The following is a 26,535-nucleotide window of genomic DNA, read 5'->3' on the forward strand; positions in this document are numbered from 1 at the left end:
GTGTGTGTTTTTTGTGTGAGAGAGTGACAGAAGAATAACTTGGAATTCAATGAATGGAATCTTTTTCTGTCTCATTTCTACAAATTTGATTGCTTTGTGTACATTTGATTAAAAAAAATGTAAACAAAGCCTGACACAGAAACAGAGAAGTGAGAATTATCTTAATTTTAATCTCAACGGCCCGTTTACTCAGCTCCATTACCCCCCTTGTCTGATCCTCAACATCCATTTGATGTTGTATGTTTTTTTTGCCTCTTTCCTCTGAGCAATCTCATGCTGACCCAGATGTTCTGATGAACCGTGTCAGTCCAGCATCAAACGCTCTCACACACGCACATAAACACAGAGACACATACACAGACACACACATTTGTGTGCACAGAGATGCCATGTCTGAAGAGATTAATATTTGATATAATATTTGTATCATATATTTGGTGATATGCTTCTATCTATCTATCTATCTATCTATCTATCTATCTATCTATCTATCTATCTATCTATCTGTCTGTCTGTCTGTCTGTCTGTCTGTCTGTCTGTCTGTCTGTCTGTCTGTCTGTCTGTCTGTCTACCCATCCAGTTGTAGCAGCCTGTTTCCAATCCAAATCACTTAGTTTCACATATATTTGTCCCTGATTGAATTGTTATTGCTACTAAAATGAGGTCTCTTGCTGTCTGTCTGTCTGTCTGTCTGTCTGTCTGTCTGTCTGTGTCTGTCTGTCTGTCTCTCTGTCTGTCTGTCTGTCTGTCTGTCTACCCATCCAGTTGTAGCAGCCTGTTTCCAATCCAAATCACTTAGTTTCACATATATTTGTCCCTGATTGAATTGTTATTGCTACTAAAATGAGGTCTCTTGCTGTCTGTCTGTCTGTCTGTCTGTCTGTCTGTCTGTCTGTCTGTCTGTCTGTCTGTCTGTCTGTCTATCTCTCTTTCATGCACACACACACACACACACACACACACACACACACACACATACACAGATATCACCAGTCTCTCTCACTCTCACCATAATCGTCCTGTCTCCCCTTCATGCTTGCAGGCTACCTCTCTATCTCAAAGTCTCTGTCTCATCAGGGGATAATTGAAGAAAATCAATATAAGACAGCAGTGAAAATATCAATACATAATTTCAGGTCCATTTATGCAGCTCTAGTCAACATTTGACTTTCTTTCTTTTTTGGTGCTAATTTTATTTTCTACTCCATGTTGGATTGAAATTTTATGTGTGTGTGTGTGTGTCTGTGTGTGTGTGTGTGTGTGTGTGTGTGTGTGTGTATGTGTGTGTGTTTGTGTAAAAGCCTTCAGATGCCAGATGCCAGACCAACTAAAGATATTACACAATTTGAAAATGGGCAAAAAGAAAAAAGGAAGAGTGACAGAAGGCCATCAGTGAGAGGAGAGGAAGGCTTAGGGACAAGAGAATGAGTAATTCACAGATTGTGCTGATATTGGCTGTTTGGCTAATAAGCTTAGCGGCAGAGCTGTGCGCTAAATGTCAATTCTGATATGCAGCATGTCTACAGCCCTGTTTGTGTCAACTCTATGGACACAAACACACATGCACAGAGACCTGACAGCAACACTTTTCGTGTGTGTGTGTGTGTGTGTGTGTGTGTGTGTGTTTCTATGTGTCTGGATTCTCAAGTAACAGAAGACGCCGTGACCTGAAAATTAAATCTTAATCTGTCTGCCACCTTCTGTCAGTGCTCTTCCAGTTTTCCTGCCCCCCTGCAGCTCCTCTTCCCTTCATCCCTGTGGACATTTATTGGGGAATGTCTTGTTCCCTACTGTCTGTTTGCCAGGTTAAGGTGGTCTGATTGATTGTGGCACATATGTGCGACAGGGAACTCAATGACCGCTGCAGCCTGGAGCAATATAAATGGATCTAATCATTGAGACATACACACCCACGTGCACAAAAACAGACATGCATCACACATGCACATGTTAGCATACAGAGTATGTTAGCTCAAGAAATGCTAAATGTGATTTAAAATCAGTGAATGGGAAGTGACAACATTACCAATGTGCAGATCATCAAACAACAGAACCACCCCAGGGAGCTAAAGCTGTGAGCTGTGGAAAACTATTGATCACACACACACACACACACACACACACACACTAATGAAAGCTTAAATGGATACATGGTTGTATGTGTGAGTGTGTTACATAAAAGAAGGCTCAGCTTGATTAATGTTTCAATTGTTTCTAAGCTCTCGAGGACCTTTTCTTTCACTAACAGACCAAACCAGAGATATTCATATGGCTGAAGAAAGAGTAAAGCATTGACCAAGAAGCACAAAAGAGTAAGGAAGCTGAGGACGAATTCTAATTAGCTGTTGTGTATTTCTGGCTTTCAAGAAGAAATTCAGCCATTGTGTAACGTATATGAGCCCTTATGTGAAAGAGATAGAAAGGAACAGCAAGCATGCAGAGGCTCCCCTCTCGGTTCTCAGGGCTCATGTTGAGATGACATCAGTGGTGATGTTAGCCAAAACCTTCGTTCTATGAGCAGAGATGTAATCTCACACACACACAAACACACACACACACACACACACACTCCGCACAGCGACATTCCTAGCCCCAAATAGCCCTTCTTGACCATGAGTTTGGCAGAAATTAAATTATGATTAGAATAAAAATTCTAAACTTTTTTAAATTTGAATTTCAGAAATGGAACTAAAATCGTCTAATGTGCATTTTTCATCCTTTTATAAGTTTGTGTTGATGATTTCCACTCAATGCATGAAGATAAAGGGTATTTATTACTGTACCACAACACTTTATTAAAGCTATAAATCCTTTCAAACATGTTACCGAGGCCCTTAAAAATAACAAATTCATCTCCAAAACTCTCCTTACGTCACTTTCAAAGAAACACAGTTTGCAGGTTGTAAAATTTAACCAGGAAAGATTCTGCAAAATAAATTAAACTTGAAATTTGAAAGATAAGAAGACGGACGTCAGCAAATTAGAGCACATTATAGATGCACAGGAAGAGGAACAGCAGAAACACAGCATCAAAGTGCTCCAGAGGGAGAAGGAGTCTAGATTGGCTGTGTTGACAACTTGGGAAGCACCACCGAAACCCTTCTTTCTACATCTTAATTCAAAGTGGAATCGAGCTAACCTGACATTCTCAGTGGGGGAAAGGGGAAAGGGGGACGATGTGTGGCTTTGTGAGGGCGCGCACATTTGTGTGTGTGTGTGCATGTGTGCGTGTGAGACAGAAATCCCCCTGTGGTGAGATCTAATTTAAAGTGGGAAGATGAACACAGCTCTACTGTGAGAAGTAGTCCCTGACAGGAATAGACACACACACACACACCCACACACACACAGCATGTATCAGTGTGTGTGTGTCACAACAGTGAAAAAGACTGAACCAGACAGCCACGTTACATTTAAAGGGGAAATGGAAACTTGTATAAAAAGTAAAATGTAAGGTTACATGGATCTTAGTTGCTCCCATATTCATGTGCATGTGCATGCTCATGTGTGTGTGTATTTCTTCACTTTATCTGACTCACTGGATTGAGCAGCACTGTGAGAAACAGCTCTCCCCCACGGATGCTTTTGTCCAGCTCTTTAGGTCCGCCAGGATATTCCTTATAGTAGATGGTGTGAGTAAACAGGCCGCATGTCTGCCGAGGCAGCACCTGCACACAAACACACATCCACAAAAGCAGTGTTTTTATCTGTTTCACATAGGTGGTTCACATAAGAGAACAATAGTGAGTTGAGCGGCCTGTGACCAACAGACACTAATTACAAGACAAGAACAAAAAGATTCATATATTTTCTTTAGATTTTTACTTTATTTAAAATGGTCCATTTTCAATGGGGATGAATGAGCAGGACCAGAGTAAAGATGATCAGCAGATCTGTTTTCTCAGTACCTCCTGGCAGATGATCCTGTCTGATGCTGATGGCAGGCGGCAGTGCTATGGTTTTCTTTTAATTCCAAATGGACTCCTTGCTCATAATTAAATTTTCACAGAATACAAGGCATCACTTTTTGAATATAAAATTACATGTTTTAGATTAATTTGGATCACACAAGACCTCATACATATTTTGCATAAAGCAGTTCTGCAGTGAATGTTCACCTTTGTGTGTCCCCTCAGTTCACCTAGCTGGAGCCAGAAGGCCCCCAAAGATGTGTGTTCATGGCCTTACTGGTCTGAAATCTCCCAGCTCGCTGAACTGGTTGTAATAGGCACATGTGAGATGATTTAGTGTGTTGCCTAGAAACACACACGTATGTGTGCGTGTGCAAACATGAGTGGTTGCTACGTGATGATTGTATCATATATATTTCTTTTTGGCAGATGCTGTGGTGTCACAACTTGGGTTGATTTAATCGGGTCATGTATTTTCTGAGCTCTGCAGAGCGGCTCTTCACTAGTTACCTTCACAAGTCTGGATGGAGCGGCTGTAGGACGTCTATTGAAGTAATAATCGTTTATAAGGCAGTGGCTAAAAGCATACTCTGGACATAAAGCTTTTCAAAACCTTTCAAAACTTGTTCTGTACTGACATGACTGATATGATATAGGATAAATATATGATACAGAATGTTGACATGCAGGCCAATGTGTGCTGAGAAATGATGATCAATGATGAGCAATCAAACTAAAATAAAAGCAGACTTTATTGTGCCAGTATCAGTCTGGGATTTCTCAGATTATGTAGGCACACTTTGGTCCAAATGCGGCTGGGATATGTTCTAGCACCCTCCCCATGACCCCCAAGAGGTCAAAAATCTTTAAAAGAGTTGGAAAATAAACTGAGCAGAACCATTGAACATTCAAATGAAATATGGGACGATATAAAACCATATTTCTGGGATAGATGATTGTTGATGATCCTGACACAATAGGACTCCCTTCATCTGATATTTGTTGAGCCACTGTCTGCATACCTGGTGATTCCTGACTGGTAGAAGATTAAATGACATTTTGGAAAGCGTAAAAGATCAATATTTTCAGACAGTGTCAGGACTTCTAATAGTGTTGGTAGTTTTTCATGTATGTATCTAGGTAAGGCCAGCACAACACTGGCAGCTTTGACATCACAGTGTTTCCCAAGAACCTTAAAATGATCAATATCACTGCTGATCAATTCAAATTTATGCAAATATTCACATTCACAAGGAGAACAAAATGAAAAACACGTGATGCTGAGCACAAAGATGTTACTTTCTCCATAAAGCAGTGAATCTGAGACTTTGATAAAAACACATGCACTCACACACAGACACAGAACTGAAAGAGTCAAACAGAGAAAGAGAGAAAGAGAGGGAGAGGAAGAGAAAGGCACCAGAGCCACAGAAGCTCAGCACTATTTCACCAAACCAATTATCCACAGAGCTATAACTCAAACTGATATAGTACATTTTACACACACACACACACACACACACACACACACACACACACACACATACACACACACACACACACACACACACACACACACACACACGCAGAAAATCCCATATCTCAGTGTGATTTGTTCTGATACTGTGGGTCGGCTGTAGGCGGCTCTCAATCTGCTGACAGAGACACCAAAACAACAATGTTCCTGCCTCAACTTCCTGTCCTCCTTTTAGCAAATAAGGATGGAAGAAGAGATTGTAGCATCAGAAACAGATAGACCCAAATTGTGAAACTGACAAAAAGATAGAAAAGGAAAAGAGCTTGCCAAGATTGTGAGTTTATAAGATGTCAGATGTCATGTGTTACTGTAGGTTCTTTAAACCCACAGTCCATGTGAGCAACTGTTGTTGCCACTGTTCTTTTTCCAGTTTATTACTGGAGAGAGAACAGTGGCAACAACCACTTATCTCTGATTTGGGTGACAGAATTTAGGGATAGCTCCTCACATTGTTCACTAGGAAAGTGGCTTGAATCCACCCAATATTCTCCAATAAACCTAAAGTACATGTCTTTTGATGGTGGGAGATCCCTAAATACCTGGAATAACTGCTGGTAGGGGGAAATGGTGTCAGGCAGCATTGAAACTCAAACCCAGCAGGTGCTTTGATTTCAGTGAAATCAGCAGTGCTGAGCCATTTCTGCATTCTTTTGGTGTCAGCATGCTTCGTCTTGAGGGACACTGCTGGAGGTGGGACAGGATCACAGTGGCTATTCCAGAGATCAACACCTACTGCAGATAATAGCAGGCCGTGTGCTTCTATACAGCAGCAGCAGAAGCAGAAGCAGCAACAACAGCAGCAGCAGCAAGAGCAGCAGCAGCGGTAGCAGCAGCAACAACAGCTAGAGCAACAGCAGCATAGCAGCCTAGCAGCAGCAACAGCAACAGCAGCAGCAGTGTCAACAGCAGCAGCAAAACTCTGGTTAGCAGATTTGAATAGTGCAACTTGTGTATTTTCAGCAACCAGTAATTTATTTCAGTGTATTAAAAAATATTTCCTTCCTATTTGAAGAGAAATAAGAAGCACAAGTTCAGCTGAGCCTCCTGTATTTTCTACTGATTTTTCTTGTCAAAGAAAAGTTTGTTCACTGTTTATTTTCTGTTTTTTACATTCACTGAATGACTCGCGGGTCTCAATACCACCATATTGATGATTATTATTATACATATTATGCCCTGTCAAACTGTCAAAGTCTGATTTTGACATCTTTTATGTAACAATGACAAGTTGTCAAAAAGAAAGCAGCATTCTGGGAATGATTAGTAAAATTAAATGGCTGCCTGATCATCTTTCTTGGGAATAATTATAATACTAAGAAGAATAATGAAAAGCCACATTGACTAGTTTTGGATGTGTTATTTGTGGCAATAAGAAAGCTGTGGCACAAAGAATCTGACTGACAAGTGAATAAGAAGGAGGAAGGGAGATGGAGGGATAAAGATGAGGTTGCCAGTATGATTTTTGCTCTCTTATAACTGGCAAAAAAAATTCTGACCCGTAATAAACAACCTGCTAACATTACAACCTTTGACCAGAAAGCACAGAATAATTTATGTTGCCATATTGGGTTTACAGCTAACAAACTCTGAAGAAATTCATGTTCAAGTCAAGGGCAAAAAAGGAGGGTTAAAGGGGTGCTGGAGGGGCTGCAGCATACCCCTGTTGCTGCGTGTAGTAGTAGCTTTTCAAATCCTTTACAGCCACTTATACACTGCACCAGCAAAACAACAAGCACATTAAATATGTTATGTGTGGAGACGTCATAAAATAAGCTTCAACAGCGAGAAAGATTCTCTTTTAGCAGTGGCGACAGATAATATTAAACAAGTAAGTCAAACAACATAGCAATGGTGTTAATATACAACAGATTTGTTGATCTAACCCAGAGGTGTCGAACTCAAATACCCAGTAGGCCAAAATTAAAAACTGGGAAAAAGTCATGGGCCAACATTGATATTTATTGAAAAAAATCTTCCTCCAGCTATAACACCTTTTGGTATGGACCCAAACTAGTTTTGCTCAACAACTGAACATGGAACAAGTAAAGCTTAACACAATACAATATTGCAAACATGCAAAATCGAAATTCAAATAAATAAAAAAAACACATCACTGGCATTCATTTCTTGTCTTTTGATTTGCAGCCTTCTGAAATAAATTTCAACAGCAATCTTTTGCAATTTAAGTTAATGTAATGCCAATAATATGTAATGCCTTTTCATCTCTTCTACTTTCTGGTGCCTTTGAGTCATTTCCAGACGCTTGTGCTTGTCTGGGTGCTGCGTTTTATAGTGTCATCTCTTGTTCTCCTTGTAATGCACATTGGCTCCACATACAAGGCAAACAGGTCTGTCTTTTAAATATCTAAACAGATATTTTGCCTCCTACCTTTTCAGAAAGGTCCTATTTTCTGCCTTTCCTTTAATGATTTTTCAGAGGGGTAGTGCCAGAATTAGCATTAGCATATAAGGTCACTACGACTACTTCCTCTTTCTTGGTGGTTAGCAAGCCACATATTGGCGATAATACCGGTGGGCCAGCTCTAATAGTCAATTGGTATGGCTTCACTGGACAAATATAATTACATTGCAGGCCAAATTTGGCCCACGGGCCAGAGTTTGATACCTATGATCTAACCCAACAGCGGAAGAAAAGTATTGACTACAAAGGCTCCTCAACCTTGACCGAGCACAACCAGTCCCTAAAGTGGAGCATAGCTCTTAAGCACACAATATTTTTTTTTATCATCTTTCATTTTGAAAATAATTATGTCCATAGTCTGGAAAGCTATAATTTTATTAGGATGGACCCTCAACATGGGAGGAAGGAATTAGGAGAGCCAGAACGCCTGGGGTTAATTTATGAATTTAGACTTGTCACTAATCTGCTAGTATCTGCTCTTTGGTAGTGACATAAAAGGAGAAGTTCCCATATACAGTAGCGCACAGGAGCTGTTTACATTGTTCCTATGCCCCCAGCCTCACAGCAATCCCTCCCAGTGACAACAAGTTACACATTTGTTTACATTGCAATGCTGCAAGGACTAAAAATACTCCAGCATGAAGAAGAACAAAAAGAAGATTTACATTATTGATCCCACAAGAGGAAATTCAGTTTTTACACATCAGACCCGAAGTGGTTGATATAACTTGTAGAGGCACCTCCCCTGTGGTATAGCCAGCCGCCAATAAAAGCAACAAAATAGACACAATTAGTCTCTTGGTAGCTTGATTATCTTATATTGTATATACTGAATGTGTCTTTGCTGATTGCAGTAACAGTGCAGTCGATATAAATTTTACTGAAGGAGAATTAATACCGTGAGTACACTCAACAGCAGAAAAAACAAGCCTGCCATAATTTTTGTTGTATTTTGGTTTGCTCACAGGAACTAGGAGATAAATCTATTGTGCATCCATTTAGCAGAGTGTGATATCTGCACCCCTGTGCACTTTACATCACAGCTAATGCCCAATTATTTGGATAAATTAGCAAGTGGAATCTCCTCACCATGATACCGTTGTGAATGAGGCCTTTACGGTATCGTGCGGGTTTGAGGTGGGGGTACTCTTCAGTACTGGTGACCTGGATGTTCCACACCCTTCTCCAAGCCTTGTACAGCTGTTGATGAACTGGGTAGACGCCTGAGTGATGAGGGGCCACAGCGTAACCCATGTCCACTGGGATTTTGTGCTCCTGGAGGAGTAAGATGGAGATGGACATACAGTATATTTGATGTACTACATGCACAGTACATATAGATGCCATGGCACATTTACAACTCAGTCATGCTGCCAGTGAAAGACAAGAGGGCTTAACAGTCTGACCTTGTAAATAATGTGTTTTTGATGTTGACCTTCTGGTGGCCAAAATTGATCTGAACACTTGGCATATTTAAGAGGTTACAGTTGTTTTTGTTCAATTAGGGATAAAAATTAACATTCTTCTGACTATTCCTAAAACTACCTGAAACTGATGAACTAGTCCCCCCAAAGTCCTCAAAAGACCCCAAAGACCTCAACTATTGAGTACATTTGAAGTTGTAAAGTAAACTAGGCAGAGCTATTGAACATTCCGTGAAAAGTCTTGGACTCAACATTAGTGCTGAAGTGAGATGTACTGCTGAAATTACTCACAAGGTCGGCCTTCCAACCATTCATGTGAAGAGTGGATAAACCTGAAATCCTCACACACATCTGCACACCTCATTCTATAGTTTTACATCCGTCAAGTGTTTGAATCATTTGTTCACCAGTCAGGAAAACAGGGAGTTGTAACGGAGCGCGTGTGTGTGTGTGTGAGTGTGTGTGTGTGTGTGTGTGTGTGCATGTGCGTGCGCGCATGGACATGCACATGCACATGTACGTGGGGGCATCTAAACACATGTATGTCTCACCAGTGCAAACTCCTTGTTGAGGGCCATCTGCTCCAGAAGAGAGGACTCATTGTGGAAGAGGTGAGGCTGCATGTGGCTCCACATGTGGGGGAACCACCAGAACTCATCCACATATTTCAACAGTAAATCATCTCCCTCATCCTCCTGCGCTGTGCCTGTGTGAGCGCCCATACATGCACACACACACACACACACACACACACACACACACACACACACACACACACACACACACACACACAGAAGTAATGGAGAATCAAGTGAATGTGGTCAGGTTAGAGGTAAGATCTTAAGACCGAGCCCGAGTCCGAGCCCGACCCAACCCGAAATTCGGGTCGGGCTTAAAATGCGTAAAATGTCAATCATTACGTTCGGGTCGGGTCGGGCCGGGCTTCTCTCTCGCTGACTTTTTTTTAATAAATATTTGTTTATAAAAATATACACTAAAACGATGTGTGGATACTAAACTAAGGAATACTTATTATAAATAAATAATTTGGATAAAACAGTGAAGGCGCTGTAAGGTAATTGCTATATAACTACTACTAAACAGGAAGTGTAGAGCCAGAGCACGCTTTGGGAAACGTAATTAAGCGAGTGCGCATCAAGATTTCTCTTTCACTCTCTTTGTCTGGCCTTTTATTCTGTGTTCCATTCATTTATCATGATCATAAAAATATGTAGATTATTTTAACCTTAAAAGATCTTGCGTTTTTTCTGCCCAAAATACTATGGGATAAATTTAAATTTCGGGTTTGCTTCGGGCTCGGGCCTGCAAATCAAGTAAATTGGTCGGGCTTGGGCTGGGTCGGGCTTTAATGCCCGCGGGCCTGGGTCGGGTCGGGCTGGATTTTTTAGGCCCGATCTTACCTCTAGGTCAGGTGTAGGTTTTAGGCAGCACAATTAAGCTTGAGTCTTGTTCTTTCGGTCATTACCCAAAGCTCATGACCATAGGTGAGGGTAGGAATGAAGATCGACCTCTCTTCACCACTACGGACCGGTGCAGAGTCCGCATTACTGCGGACGCATCCAATCCGCCTGTCGACCTCCTGCTCCATTCTTCCCTAACTCGTGAACAAGACCCAGAGGTACTTGAACTCCTCCACTTGGGGCAGGATCTCCTCCTTGACCCGGAGAAGGCACTCCACCTTTTTCCGGTTGAGAACCATGGCCTCGGATTTGGAGGTGCTGATTTTCATCCCAGCCGCTTCACATGCGGCGGCGAACCGATCCAGTGATAGTTGGAGGTCATGGGCCGATGACGCCAACAGGACCACATCATCTGCAAAAAGCAGAGACCCGATCCTGAGGTCACCAAACCGGACCTCCTCAACACCATGACTGCACCTAGAAATTCTGTCCATAAAAATTATGAACAGAATCGGTGACAAAGGGCAGCCCTGGCGGAGACCAACCCTCACTGGAAATTAGTTCGACTTACTGCCAGCAATGCGGACCAAACTCTAACACCGATCGTACAGGGAGCGGACGGCCCGTATCAGCGGGTCCGAAACCATATACTCTCGGAGGACCCCCCACAGGACCCCCCGAGGGACACAGTTGAATGCCTTCTCCAAGTCCACAAAACACATGTGGACTGGTTGGGCAAACTCCCATGCACCCCCGAGGACCCTGCTGAGGGTGTAGAGCTGGTCCACTGTTCCACATCCAGGACGAAAACCACATTGCTCCTCCTGAATCCGAGGTTCGACTATCTGTCAGACCCTCCTCTCCAGTACCCCTGAATAGACCTGACCAGGGAGGCTGAAGAGTGTGATCCCCCTATAGTTGGAACATACCCTCCGGTCACCCTTCTTAAAAAGAGGGACTACCACCCCGGTCTGCCAATCCAGCGGCACTGCCCCCCAATGTCCACGTGATGTTGCAGAGTCGAGTCAACCACAACAGCCCTACAACATCCAGAGCCTTAAGGAACTCTGGGTGGATCTCATCCACCCCCGGGGCCTTGCCACCGAGGAGTTTTTTGACTACCTCGGCAACTTCAGCCCCGGAGATATGAGAGCCTATCCCCAGGTCCCCAGGCCCTATTTCCTCACTGGAAGGCGTGTTGGTGGGATTGAGGAGGTCCTCGAAGTATTCCTTCCACCGATCCACAACATCCCGAGTTGAGGTCAGCAGCACACCATCACCACTATACACAGTGTTGACAGTGCACTGCTTCCCCCTCCTCAGACGCCTGATGGTGGTCCAGAACCTTTTCGAGGCCATCCGAAAATCGTTCTCCATGGCCTCACTGAACTCTTCCCATGTCCGGGTCTTTGCTCTTTGGTGAGGGGGCAGTGAGCACAGACTGCACAATGCCAGACGGGCAGGATTTTGACTTGTACCCTCCAAGCCTATTTAAAAAGTTCCTTACGCAGACAAAGGGCATGAAAGGCCTTGACCTGGGAACATATTTCCCTGACAGGCTCCGTTTCATCTGGTCAGCGAGCTTTCTAATTAGGAAAAGGCAACGTCAGATCTCACCGACCCAGAAATTTATAGGCTGAAGAAGCACATGGCCAAAGCGAGAAAACAGCTGAATTGAAAAAAAACTTTTACCATGTTTCTTTGTATTTATTGGGGTTGAATGTCAACGGAGCCAGTGTTGTAAAATATCGCGAATTGCCTTTTATGCTATAGCTATTTTAATTAAAGTAGAGTAGTTTCATGGATAATGTGAGAAGGATCAACTGGGGTAAACTGGGAAACTTTTTGTGAGCTTGTTTGTGAAGAGAACAGAATAACAATGTGTGATATCTGTTTGGGTTAGGGCTCTCAAGGCTGTGCACCTGTGCGCAGGCTGAGGGCCGCTTCGATATAGCCAAAATATGTGCAACGTGACTGAGCTGATGTAAACTATGTAACCATGGAAACGCCTTTTACTGTGTCTTGTGCTGAGTTTAATAAAAGAACCAACTCTGGTGGGGGGGGAGAGACTCTCTCCGGGACAGCGCGATCAGCAGACGTGTCTGTGATGGAGCGGAGCCCCCCTTGTACAGGGTTGAAAAGCAATGTTGGCTTCTGGTCTCAATTTGTGGTGAACTTCGTTCGTGCACCTGTCTGAGTACACTTCTGAAGATTTCGACGTCAATTTGGTGACCCCGACGTGATCTGCTCCAGAGGAGAGTAGGACGGAGTGAAATGGAATTTGATTGTGGAATGTAAATTGTATACAAAAGGAGGAAATTGAAATGGTATTTTATTGTGAAATGTAAATTGAGAGCAAAAGGAAGGGTGTGATGGAGACTGGGAGAGCAGATGGAGTCCATTTGGTTCCTCATTCATTTACATGGAAACAGAGGTTGAAAGAAGACCAGTGTCAAATGACTGAGGGGTGGCATCCTCAGTCATTCAACTTCTTGCGCCAGCCGGAACACCCGCTGTGAAGGCACCAAACTCCTGAGGTGCATACAGTGCACACCTACTGTGTTGGCGTCCTGTGTCCTGTGCATGCAGCAAACACATGCTGTGAAGACGTCTGCACCTCAGAGGCGGGCCTTCAACTATATAAGATCAGAACTGTATACATTGAGTAGAGATCTCTCCGCATGCTTCCGTGTGTGTATCCTGACCGACTGACTGGATTAAAACCATCTCCTACGCAGTAACTTAGATTAATAGTTTTTCTTCTCCAAACGGCTAAAAATTCCGCGACAGGAGTCAATCAGAAACTCCAGCCCCTCCCACCCAGGGAGGTGGACCTGTAACCAGGTCACGAGTGGAGGAAGCTGTGGGAGGACAGTACCCCCTGGTGGCCAGTCAAGGCAGGGGAGCCCTGCAGTATAAACCATGGAAACTCCAGGATTTATCAGCCCTGAGGCTGGAGCTGCCCTCGCTTCCCAATGGAGCAGCACCGTGGATAGCAGCCTTCAAGGCACTGACAATGGGCATGCCCTTAGCACTGGGGGATGTCCGCATGGTTGTAGCTGCATGTGTTGGATTAGAAAAGCTGGCGGGGGTGGAGCAGCTGGCAGGCACCTCAGTACAGGGGGGAAACAGAGCACCAGACACTACACCATTTGCAGACCACATCGGCGCTTTCTGTGATGCACTGAGATTACACTTCCCAATTAGCGTGGCGGCTATCGAAGATTTTTCCCATCGCTGGAAGGATGATGGTTCTGTGAGTCCAGAGACTTGGTTACACGAGGCTCGCCAGAAATGGTTACAGATGACGGGGGAGTATTGTTTTTTAGCCTGTTCCCCTAGAACAGAGGGGCCCAGCTGGCACTGGAGGGAACCTGGCCGAGCCCCTCCTTCCTCTGATGGTGGATGGTGTTGAAAAATTGTTTCTAGTGGACACGGGTGCAACATGGTCTGCACTGCAACATGGAACTGATCCACCATTGTCATCGGAGCAGGTGCTAGTAAGGGGAGTGGAAGGCCGACGCCTGTACATGCAACGAACTGCCCCATTGGATGTTCGAATAGGGGCACAATCTTTCAGCCACACGTTTCTCTATGGTCCTAATTGTCCTGTTAACCTTCTGGGGCGAGACATTTTCACACTTTTGGGCAGCAACATTGACATTGCTCAAGGCGGGGGGACCGTCATCACCTTCCGCAATGGCGAATCCTTCCACTGAGACAAACCATTCTCCACCACAAAAAGCCTAATATGGTCCAGGACATGATGGCCTTCCTGGGCCTCATCAACTTCTCCAGACATTTTCTTCCTGACTATGCGGGCCGCTCACACCACTACGGGCTTTGATGAAGGAACAGGGTGTGGGGAATCTCCAGTCACACTTAGAGTGGACACCGGAAGCTCAGGTTGCTTTTGATGACATTAGACAACTATTGGCCAATGCAGCGGCGCTAAATAAACCAAACTATGCCGCACCATTTTTCTTGGATGTAGCTGATAAACAAACTACGGCAGCAGCCTGCCTTTATCAGCTACAACAGGGGGAAAGGATGGTACTAGGTTATTACAGCATCATTCTTGACCCAATTGAGCAGAAAGCTCACTAGCAAAATTGGTACAAAAGATCGACAAGGTGGTTCAAAAACACTCATTGATTATTAACACCAGTCATGCTGTGTCAGCTTTTGTGGCATCCTCAGCATTCAACATCACTCCTGGAAGAGAAAAGACAGCGGTAGACACCCTAACACAACCACACATAACGTTTCAAAACTCTAAGATAAATATGGCAAAGTGCATGTCAGATGGTGAGGAACAACATGACTGCATCCAAGAAACACACTAAGTGGCGAAAGCACGGCCGGACACCAAAGTAACTCCGATCGAAGGTGCCATAGATTTGTACATAGATGGAAGCTGTCACAAAACAGATGAGGGATTATGAGCAAGGTTTGCAGTTATGATGAGAGAGAGATTTATCAAGGTGGTCTCAGGGAAGGTTGAGCCAGCATCAGCACAGAGAGCGGAGTTGGTGGGGTTGCAAAAGGAACTGGCAGCGGCACCAGGCAAACCTGTAAATATTTATACTGATTCGGCTTTTGGTTATTTTGTTGTACATAGAGATTTGGGTTCATGGAAGAGAAATGGATGGTGAACAGTAACAGGGGTCCCACCTAGACACGAGGAAATTGTCAAGCAAATAGATGAAAATTTGTGGATCCCCTCTGAGTTGGCAGTAATTAAAGTGGCAGCACACAGGAGTGATGGGACCATTCACTCCAGGGGAAATGCGGTTGCGGATAAAGCTGCAAAAGAGGCAGCAGGACTGGATCTGCTGGGGATGTACATAATGAAGACAGTGGAGATTGAACAAATGGAGGACTTAAGACCCCGTACACTCGAAGAGTGGGGGCACGCACAAGCACAGGCAGAATGGACAGAACAACAACAATGGGAGGAGCACGGGGCCACAGTGGAGGAGATCAAGACAGAGGAGAAAGGACAATGTTCTCTGTGGAAAGGCCCCAAGGGGCAGCTGGTGGTTCCGAACAGATTCCTGGCCCAAATGTGTGAAGAGGCCCATGGTCCAGCGCATGTGGGGGTGGATGCCATGAAAAGGCTTTGTGTAAATATGTGGCACCCCGATCTGCACAAAATGATTGAACAAAGTAGAATGATGTGTGATATTTGTAACCAATTTAATCCAAGATCTACTTTTAGGACTGAGAAGGGGGCGTTCCCAGTGAGGGCCCCAGGAGCAGAGATAATTATGGATTTTACTGATATGGGAGACCGGGCAATGGGCAAGTGCTATTTATTGGTCATAGTAGACGCCTGCTCTGGATGGCCCAAAGCGTATCCTACTGGTAAGGAGGATGCAGCAGCAGTAAAGAAAGCATTGGTGAACCATTTTATACCAACACACGGGTTCCCTAGAATAATACAGTCCGACAACGGATCTCATTTTAAGAACAAACACCTGAGAGAAGTAGAGATTGCAATGGGAATTAAGCACAAATTTGGCACGGTTTACCACCCTCAATCACAAGGGAAGGTGGAACGAATCAACTCTAACATAAAGACCAAATTGGCTAAAATCATGAAGGAAACGGGACTAAACTGGGTAGAGGCGCTTCCGTTGGCCCTCATGACCATTAGACACACTGTAAACAGAGCCACCGGGTTTACACCGTTCGAACTCCACCATGGAAGGCCCTTCCCAAGACCAGGACACCCCATGACTGAGGGAGCAGAGGTACACCCCAAGGTAATGTTTAAAATACTTAACTACATGTGTTCAAGCTTTTCTCTCCAGATCCCACCAGAACCGCAGGAGAAACCCGACCTCATAAGGAAGGAGTACCTGTTATTGAAGATCCTTAAGAGGAAGAGGCAGGAACCGAGGTGTACGGGCCCACATCGAGTCACAGCGCGCACCGACACAGCAGACGGGAAAGGGAGCAGCAGGGGTCTGCGACGTCAGAAACCCCCAACGCGTAACAAGTGAAGTGCTAGTAACCTCTCCCTGCAACGGCAACGATGGATGCGAAGGTGCAGAAATCCTCGATGGAACCTCTGGACCCAGGACAACGCTCAGCGGGACGAATGCCGGAGTGGAGATGATCATTGAATGGTTTATTGATAATATGCATGTCTGTTGTAATCTTTGCATCTATATTGATTTATGTGGATGTTTATAGAAGTGAAATGCTAACTCAGAAGAGCAGATCTTTAAGAGAAGGGAACTATCCACGAGCCAAGCGAGACACACCACAAGAGTGCCCCGCATCGATCACATTGGAATACACGATGGGGGCCCCTACCTCTTTTCAATTTGACTTATGTGACGTTGTTGACTGTCGTGGGACTTCTACCATGTGGAGAGGGTATGATATTTACTTATGTTATGAACCGGGTCCTATTCAATTCTCATGCTCGCGCCTTGGTTACACCAATGGTAAGTGGTGTTCTGATTGGAATAGTGTCCGAGTACATACAGGAATGGTGGAGCAACCAGCCCCTTTACGATATGCGGGAAGCGGCCCCTATGCTAAAGCAGCTCGTAAGAAAGAGCACCTATGGAGGGAGCTAAAGCTCCAACGAGATTTCCCCCCAACAAGCAACCCACTGACGTTATCATTACACTGGGATCAGTCCCCAGTCTGGAGGGGCGCAGCTTCCCCTGTAAATCTTGTGTTAGGAGTTGACATAACTGGGCATGATCCTATGGGGTTGATCAAAATACACTTTAAAGCCACCACCACCGTACAGAGTAGGGGGGGTGACGAGTCCCCAAAGGATGAGAACATGAGAAAGAGTAACTCCTCCCAACAGGTAAAAACATTGAACTATTCGGCCCTAAAACCAATAGACATAATTCAAATAAGCACGGGAACGGGAACTGACAATGTTTGGCTAGACTGGTTGGCGAGCGAGGCAAAAGATAAGATCGACGGGGAGTGCATTCCACATTTGTTCACCGAGCCAGCTCCTCTCCAATTTGATGACACCTGGGGATGTCAGTGGATGATGGCACTATCCAGAGAGAACACTCCAATAAACTGTACACAATTGGCTACAATGTACCCACCAATTAGCAACAAATCCACTGTAGGACCTTTCAAACCACGGAGGGGTGCACCAAACAGGTATGTGTGCTTTAACTTCACAGGAAGATCGCGGGAATATGGGGAGATTGCGGAGGATTGGTGCAATCAGACAATTAAGGGTGATGCCTCTCAGATAGTGTCATTAGCTAGAGTAGGACTATTTTGGTACTGTGGGCGTGGGTTACATACCAAAATGCATGCAGGAGCAAACGGAAGGTGTGCGATGGTGAGGCTGGCGACCCCGGTGACACTGATTGGTAACAGGATGAGCATGAATAGTCCCACAACGTCATCAGCTTTAACAGCCCGACGCCGACGACACATCCTAAGGAAGAGGAGCTCATCTAGGTTCAACCTGTCTGTAGGATCTCCTACGTATATCGATGCAATAGGAATCCCTAGGGGAGTTCCGGAGGAGTATAAATTGGCTAATCAAGTGGCGGCTGGGTTTGAGAATCTTCCAATTATTGCAGCACTCTTCCCGTTTACACCGAATAAGAATGTGGACCGGATAAATTATGTGCACTATAATGTTCAAAGATTAGCAAATCTGACCAGGGATGCGGTAGAAGGACTGGCTGAGCAACTGTCAGCAACCTCTATGGTAGCAATGCAAAATAGAATGGCCTTAGACATGCTGCTGGCTGAGAAGGGGTGTGTGTGTTATATGTTTAGAGAAATGTGTTGCACCTTTATTCCCAACAATTCGGCTCCGGACGGCTCCGTCACTAAAGCCCTAGAAGGACTGAGGTCCCTCTCTTATGAATCGGCAGAAAACTCAGATGTGGATCATGGACTTGGCTCTTGGATGTTCCAGATGTTTGGCAGATGGAAAGGGTTGATTTTTTCTATACTTACTTCTTTAGCCGCTTTTACAGCTGCTGTTATGATGTGTGGCTGCTGTTGTATCCCATGTACTGAACTTTGTGTGTGCGCATGATTACTGTTGCTGTAGAAAAGGGAACCACCGATCCCAAGATGATAATGCCTCTCTGGTCGGCCTCTAAGGAAGAGGTGGTGGGGAACCGGAAGCGAGATGGATGGACGTGATCTCTACTTGATCTCTAGATGAGATCAACAGGGGGAATGTTGTAAAATATCGCGAATTGCCTTTTATGCTATTTTAATTAAAGTAGAGTAGTTTCATGGATAATGTGAGAAGGATCAACTGGGGTAAACTGGGAAACTTTATGTGAGCTTGTTTGTGAAGAGATAACAATGTGTGATATCTGTTTGGGTTAGGGCTCTCAAGGCTGTGCACCTGTGCGCAGGCTGAGGGCCGCTTCGATATAGCCAAAATATGTGCAACGTGAGCTGATGCTGATCTGTAAACTTGTAACCATGGAAACGCCTTTTACTGTGTCTTGTGCTGAGTTTAATAAAAGAACCAACTCTGGTGGGGGGGGAGACTCTCTCCGGGACAGCGCGATCAGCAGACGTGTCTGTGACGGAGCAGAGCCCCCCCTGTACAGGGTTGAAAAGCAACATTGGCTTCTGGTCTCAATTTGTGGTGAACTTGGTTCGTGCGCCTGTCTGAGTACACGTCTGAAGATTTCGACGTCACCAGGGATGCAAAAAAACGGGCACTTGTGTTCGACACAGCAAGAAGAAAACACATTGATGTCATCCAGGAGACCCACAGCAATGGTGGCATTGAAGCGGACTGGGAGAAGGAGTGGGAAGGACAGGTGCTGCTGAGCCACAACACCACCCTCAGTGGTGGAGTGGGCCTTCTTTTTTTCAAGGGGCTTCACTCCATCATCCCTGGAGGTGGAGCATGTGGTGAGGGGTCGGTGTTTGCTGGTGAAGGCGCGCCTCCAGAACCACTCCTTGGTTTTTCTTAATATTTATGCTCCCACCATCGGTACAGAGAGGAAGAGCTTTTTAGAAAAAGTCAGCACTGTTTTAAATGGTTGTGGGGATGAAGAGTTTTTATTCCTGGGTGGGGATTTTAACTGCACAGAGTCTTTTTTTAGACGCGACCATGCAGAGCCTCATCCAGCCTCGCAACATTGTCTGAGACAGCTGGCCTATTCTCATGGCCTGGTGGATGTGTGGAGGAGGATGCACGCAGACAGCAGGCAATACACTTGATCCCGCCTAGGTGACGGTAGGATCTTCTCGGCCAGACTTGACCGTTTTTATTGTTTTAGGCATCACTTCAGTGTTTTTAGGCAGTGTAACATCATGCCAGTTGGTTTTACCAATCACTCGTTGGTTTTAGGTGAAGTCACAATAAAGAACATTCAAGGTAGTTTTCTATGTCAACTGGACTGGGTTTCTTCCCAGTCCAGTTGACATAGAAAACTACCTTGGATACAATGATCTGGATGATTGAGAATCTACACAGAAATAAAGAACATTATGCCCAGGAGTGCATACTGGCATTTTAACTCCAGCCTAGCACAGGACAATAGTTTTAGAGAGGTTTTATGTCATTTCTGGTCAGAGTTTTGAAAGAAAAAGTCCGATTTTACATGCTTAGGACAGTGGTGGGACCGTGGTAAATTAGAGATACAGCTCCTGTGCCAGCAGTATACTCTCAATGCCACGCAGGACACACGCAGGTCGATAAAAGACCTAGAGACGGAGATAGTGGAGCTAGAGGCAATTGGCAGCTCCACAGGAGATCGAGGGTGTATTGAAATCCTCCAATCCAAAAAATTGGCCAGCCTGCTGGACAATCAGATACAGGGCGCACTGGTCAGGTCCCGGATCCAGGACCTCACTGAGATGGATGCTCCCTCTAGCTTCTTTTTTGGGCTGGAGAAAAAGTGCGGACAGAACCTAATAATCCACTACATCACTGTTTTCAAGCACAGGGCAGGAACTCGTGGAGCCGGGCCAGATAAGGAAGCGGGCAGTGGAGTTCTTTACCTCCTTATATGATGCCCTGTGTCTCTGCTGTGTATGGATTATAGGATTCTGTCCAAGACTTTGACCTCCAGGCTCAGAGAAGCTATGGAGCAGGTCATCCACCGGGACCAAACTTACTGTGTGCCCAGCAGGTCAATAGTAGATAACGTCCACCTAATTCGGGATATTTTGGAAGTCTTTAGGTCATTGGACATTGATAATGGTCTCATTTTGTTAGACCAGGAAAAGGCTGTTGACCGGGTTGAACACGAGTTCCTCTGGAAGGTGATGGAGAGGTTCGGGGCTTCATAGCGATGATCTGCATCCTGTACTGTGACATTGCGAGTATGCTGAAGTTCAATGGGAGTCTGTGTGCCCCCTTCAGGATGCCTAGAGGTGTCCGGCAGGGCTGCGCCCTCTCTGGAATGCTCTACGCTCTGTCCCTCGAACCCCTCCTCTCGAGGATCCGTACAAACATGGATGGCCTGGTTTTGCCATCGTTTTACAAAAAAATAGTTTTATCTGCCTATGCAGACGATATAATTATAGTGGTGCGTAGGCGTGGACAACCTATTTAATTTAACGGTTTTATTCAACCGCCTGTCCGCGGCCAGGGTCAACTGGCACAAGAGTGAAGCCCTGGCCATTGGCAGGTGGGCAAATGGTCTGCCGGTCCTTCCCCAGGATCTTGCCTGGAGGAGGGACGGCCTAAAGTACCTAAGTGTTGTTATTGGAGATGAAGAAACTGAAAAACAAAATTGGCTAGACACGTTAGAAAGAGGTTGAGGCGGCTGACCGGTGCTGTGGCCGCAAGGTGGTTGGTGCCTGACATGGGGGCAACGCCCGAACCCACTGGTGGACACCAGCGGTAAGGGATACCGTCAAGCTGAAGAAGGAGTCGTATCGGGCCTTACTGGCCTGTGGGACTCCTGAGGCAGCAGATAGGTACCGGCAGGCCAAGCGGAGTGCAGCTACGGCTGTTGCCGAGGCAAAGACCCGGGCATGGGAAGAGTTTGGTGAGGCCATGGAGAACGACTTTCAGACAGCCTCGAAAAGGTTCTGGACCACCATCAGGAGTCTGAGGAAGGGGAAGCAGTGCACTGTCAACACTGTGAATAGTGGTGATGGTGTGCTGCTGACCTCAACTCGGGATATTGCGGATCGGTGGAAGGAATACTTCGAGGACCTCCTCAATCCCAACAACACGCCTTCCAGTGAGGAAGTAGGGCCTGGGGACCTGGGGATAGGCTCTCATATCTCCGGGGCTGAAGTTGCCGAGGTAGTCAAAAAACTCCTCAGTGGCAAGGCCCGGGGGGTGGATTAGATCCGCCCAGAGTTCCTTAAGGCTCTGGATGTTGTAGGGCTGTCATGGTTGACTCGACTCTGCAACATCACGTGGACATTGGGGGCAGTGCCGCTGGATTGGCAGACCAGGGTGGTAGTCCCTCTTTTTAAGAAGGGGGACCGGAGGGTGTGTTCCAACTATAGGGGGATCACACTCCTCAGCCTCCCTCGTAAGGTCTAGTTAGGGGTACTGGAGAGGAGGGTCCGCGGCCCTCCGCCTCCTGAACCTCGGATTCAGGAAGAGCAATGTGGTTTTCGTCCTGGGCATGGAACAGTGGACCAGCTCTACACCCTCAGCATGGGAGTTTGCCCAACCAGTCCACATGTGTTTTGTGGACTTGGAGGAAGCATTCGACCGTGTCCCTCGGGGGGTCCTGTGGAGGGTCCTCCAAGAGTATGGGGTGTCGGGCCCACTGATACGGGCCGTCCGCTCCCTGTACGATGCCCCCGCGACCCGATCCCGGATAAGCGGTAGAGAATGGATGAATGGATGGACATTAGAAAAAGTAGAAAGAAAAATTGAAAAATTGAAGTGGCTTCTGCCCCGTATGTTGTACAGAGGCAGGACTCTTGTCCTCAATAACGTGGTGGCCTCTGTGCTCTGGCACCGGCTCACGTGCATGGAGCCCCCCTCTGGTTTGTTAGCACAGGTTCAGACAAGAGTCCTGGCTTTCTTCTGGGATGGCATGCATTGGGTCCAGCAGGGGGTGCTGTACTTGCCCAGAGAGGAGGGAGGTCAGGGCCTCATCCACCTGGCCAGCAGGACTGCAGCTTTTAGAATACAGTTTGTACATAGGTTTTTAACAGGGCCGGCAAACTATAATGTGGAGCAATGTGGCCAGATGTGTCTTCAGATGGGTGAGTAACTTGGGGCTGGATGATGCTCTGTTTTTAACTGACTTTAAATTTGCAAAATTAAATGGGCTACAGTGATCCCTCGCTATATCGCGGTTCATCTTTCGCGGCTTCGCTGCTTCGCGGATTTTTTTAAATTTATTTTTAATTTTTTTTACAGTGCCTCTGAATCCTGATTGGCTCAGGGGCTTTACTGTTGTCTAGAAATAAAATATTGACGCTGTACTGTATTGATTTTTCACTTGTCAACAGTTTTCGTTTCTGTACATTCTGCCAACTTTACGTTTGCACTTGGTCGCTTAGCAACCATGGTGAGAATGGCCACTGAACTTCAGCGCACGGCACAAGAATGGGACCCTTTGATGAGTCGTTCATTGCAGTTCTCAAATATAATTGAAGGTGGCATATCCGTTTATAAAAATCTTCTTGCCCAGAAAAAGAAAGAGCGCCAACAACTGCCTATAACAATGTTCTTCTCTCGGAGAAAGACTCCTGCGCCTTCCGTAGAAACAGACGCTACAGCGGAGCGGAGTCAGGACGCAGAGGCACAGCTGGGACCGTGAAATACGCGAGTGACAATGTTTCCAATCTTGTACAGTATTACTATATTAAAATTATTGTTTTAAACAAAGTTTGGTCTTTAAAACAGGTTTTGATGTTTGGTTTCATTCTACTGTTCAGTATTGCATTGTAAAATAATTTAAAAAAATAAAGTTGCTACTTCGCGGATTTCACTTTTCGCGTGTTACTTTTGGAACGTAACTCCCGCGATAAACGAGGGATCACTGTACCTCCATTTTATCAAAGTGTTGTTAAGGCATGGGCCCTTTTTAAAGTTGAAAAAATAACCAGCTTTGACTCTCTCTATTGGCTGCTAAGGGAACCCACGGTGCACGGAGCCAGGCTGGACGTCTCGGCTGAAGCCATGCCGAGACTGACGGTTGCGCTGTGGCGGACCCGGACCTTACTCTTCCAGCACGTAGTGGCCGTGGCAGGGCCAGACCTGACGGGCGTGGAGGCAGTGGGTTCCCTGTTTGGCATCCGCTCTACCCAGGCAGCTGAGGGGGTGCTTCGGCTATGGAGGAACAGACTCAGCACGAGAGAGAGGTGTCTCCTTGAGAACTACGGCCAGGGAACCGAACCCAACAGCGAGAACCCCTTCCCAGAGATCAGGCTGGCCGCCCATCTCGGGAATCTAGACGGTCCTCTCCTCAGACCAGCAAAGACCTTCTCCCTGGTAGCGGTCGATAAGAAGACCTTAAACAACAACTGTGTGAGGGTACTAAACAGGAAAGGACTGTCGAACAGGAACACCAGCGTGTGGGCTGATCGGCTGGGAAGGGATGGAGCCCGCCCCTGCTGGAGGGTCCTTTACAAGCCGCCCCTGAAGAAGAGGACCGGGGACCTCCAGTGGAGGATCCTACATGGGGCTGTTGCCCTGAACGCTCTTCTCTCCAGAATGAACACTGCTGACACCAGTGCCCGTTTTGCTCCGGGCGAGAGACTGTGTTCCATGTGTACAGTGAGTGTGAGAGGCTCACTGTGCTTTTTAATGTCATAAAAGGTGTCTTTAATGGTTTTAATGAAACCTTTTCTATTAGAACTTTTATTTTCGATGCAGGGTACAACAAAGTAGCTCTCAACAAGTGGCAACTCCTAAATTTTATCTGTGGTGAGCCCAAAATGGCAATTTACATCTCCAGGAAAAACAAAATTTCAAGAACTGGAGATAGAGAGGTCGCCTCTGTGTGGCGCTGCAATGTCCGGTGTAAGCTGACGTTGGAGTTTGGGTTTTATAAAATGATAAACAACCTCGGCAAATTCCATGATATATGGTGTCACAGAAATGTTTTATGCACTGTTACGGAGGATCATTTGCACTTTGCACACCCCCTAGTGGGATAAATTATATTGTTGTTTTCTTAATATTTATTTATTTATCTATTTATTGTTATGATTATTATAATTATAATTATTATTGTTGTTATTATTGTTGTTATTATCACTATTATTGTTACTCTGTGTTTCTAAACAGGGCATTTTTATGTCCCTGTGTAAATTGTAAATAAAGTGTTTTTGTAAAAAGAAATAAAAAAATCTCCCTCCACTCCCCTCCCCTCTCCTCTCCATTCTATCCTCTACCTGTCCTCCCCCCTCTCCTCTCTCTCTACCCAGCCGGCCATCAGCAGGATGAGCCTGGTCCTGCTCAAGTTTTTTTCCTATTAAAGGGGAGTTTTTCCTTGCCACTGTTGCTTGTCTGGGGTTAGGCCCTGGGATTCTGGAAAGTGCCTTGAAACAATTTTGATTGTAAAAGACGCTATATAAATAAAGATTGATTTGATTTTGATTTAAACAGATAATATAGGAGCAGATTTGGTGGGGTTGTTTTGGGTGTGAGGGCAGTTTGTCTGTGTGTGGTACAAAAGCAAAGTGCATTCTGTTAACAGGCCAATCAAGTATTCTAGACCGTATCATGGTTCAGAGATGAGATGAGGTGACTTATGCTCTCAGACTCTGGTTGTAGCCCATTTCAGGGGTAAAGGTGCAAATAAGAAGAGAGTTAAAGTGCAATTATCAAAAAAACACACAAAAAAGAGGGAAATACACGAATTCTAGACAACCCTCTATGAAATAAGCAGTAAAATGAAACTTTGCTAAATGCCTGCTTGGGTGTAAAATGCTAGTGTGGTAGTCCAGTTGTAAGCATAAAAATAACGAAGTGCTTGTAGTGTGCATGAGTGGGTGGGGAGATCAGAGGTTCTACAGAGCATCAGCAGAGCTCAGCAGCCTCACAACTTGCAGAAAGAAGCTGCTCGTCCACCTGGTGGTCTGCAGCCACCTGCCTGATGGAAGAGAGGCAATGAGTGTGTTCACGGTGGGTGGACTCCATGATGATGTGGCTGGAGCCCCATGCCACATGCTTCTGAGGACCTTCTTCTTTGTCTCTGCTTGACAACCCTCAGGCTGCAGCTTTCTTAAGACACAGCAGCTGCCAAAGCTCTTTTGGAGGAGTCCAGGCTATTGCAGTAGGCAGGTCTCAGGAGATAATCTTCTGGATAAGCTTCTTCTAATCCATTTGGGACATGAAACTCTTTGAATATGTGACTGATGTAATAAGAAAGCTGGAATTCAGATTTGAGTCTATCAGCAGCAAGTTAGTTTCTAACGGTTTGCGAAATTTACTGCCTGCAATGAACTTACTATTATGAGCATTTTTGGTGAGTCGTTAATGCTTGGATAGTACAGTGTGTATACACACCTGTGTGGTGGAACTTCCCAGAAAAACCCAAGTTGAAAGTGAAGTTGGAGATCTGTGAACGCAGCTGCTTCTGCGTCTCGAGCAGAGCCTGTAGACAGATGAGATGTTTTCATTTCATTTAATTTCATTTCTAAACTGTCATAGGATGTTTACGCCTCATCTGGTGGCTCTTCCTACCCGTAAACTTAGTAGCCGCACTCCAGTTTCTATAAGAGGGATTTTCTCCTCTTATTTAATGACTTCATTAGTTTATTGGTCTTTAAACAAAACCTCTAATGAGTGTTAACTAAAGAGAGTCTCTCTCTCTTTTGCTCTCTCTCAAATACACGCACACACACGCACACGCACACATACACACACACACACACACACACACACACACAGAGTCATGCGAGT

The 26,535-nt window shown here is 45.4% G+C and overlaps 1 protein-coding gene across 4 annotated transcripts in view; it reads right to left on the bottom strand.

The window, feature by feature from the left end:
* Positions 1 to 26,535, bottom strand: part of ndst3 (N-deacetylase/N-sulfotransferase (heparan glucosaminyl) 3) — a 52,563-nt gene that overhangs the window by 12,581 nt on the left and 13,447 nt on the right. For all 4 annotated transcript variants that reach the window (XM_057035852.1, XM_057035851.1, XM_057035853.1 and 1 more), the window contains exons 4-7: positions 26,140 to 26,227; positions 9,846 to 10,000; positions 8,960 to 9,145; positions 3,540 to 3,668 (exon numbers count right to left, since the gene is read on the bottom strand). In XM_057035852.1, the coding sequence (XP_056891832.1) occupies positions 3,540 to 3,668; positions 8,960 to 9,145; positions 9,846 to 10,000; positions 26,140 to 26,227 (558 nt within the window). The remainder of the gene's footprint in view (positions 1 to 3,539; positions 3,669 to 8,959; positions 9,146 to 9,845; positions 10,001 to 26,139; positions 26,228 to 26,535) is intronic.

The sequence above is a fragment of the Takifugu flavidus genome, chromosome 6 (assembly GCF_003711565.1).
Source record: "Takifugu flavidus isolate HTHZ2018 chromosome 6, ASM371156v2, whole genome shotgun sequence".
In the NCBI taxonomy this organism is placed as follows: domain Eukaryota; kingdom Metazoa; phylum Chordata; class Actinopteri; order Tetraodontiformes; family Tetraodontidae; genus Takifugu; species Takifugu flavidus.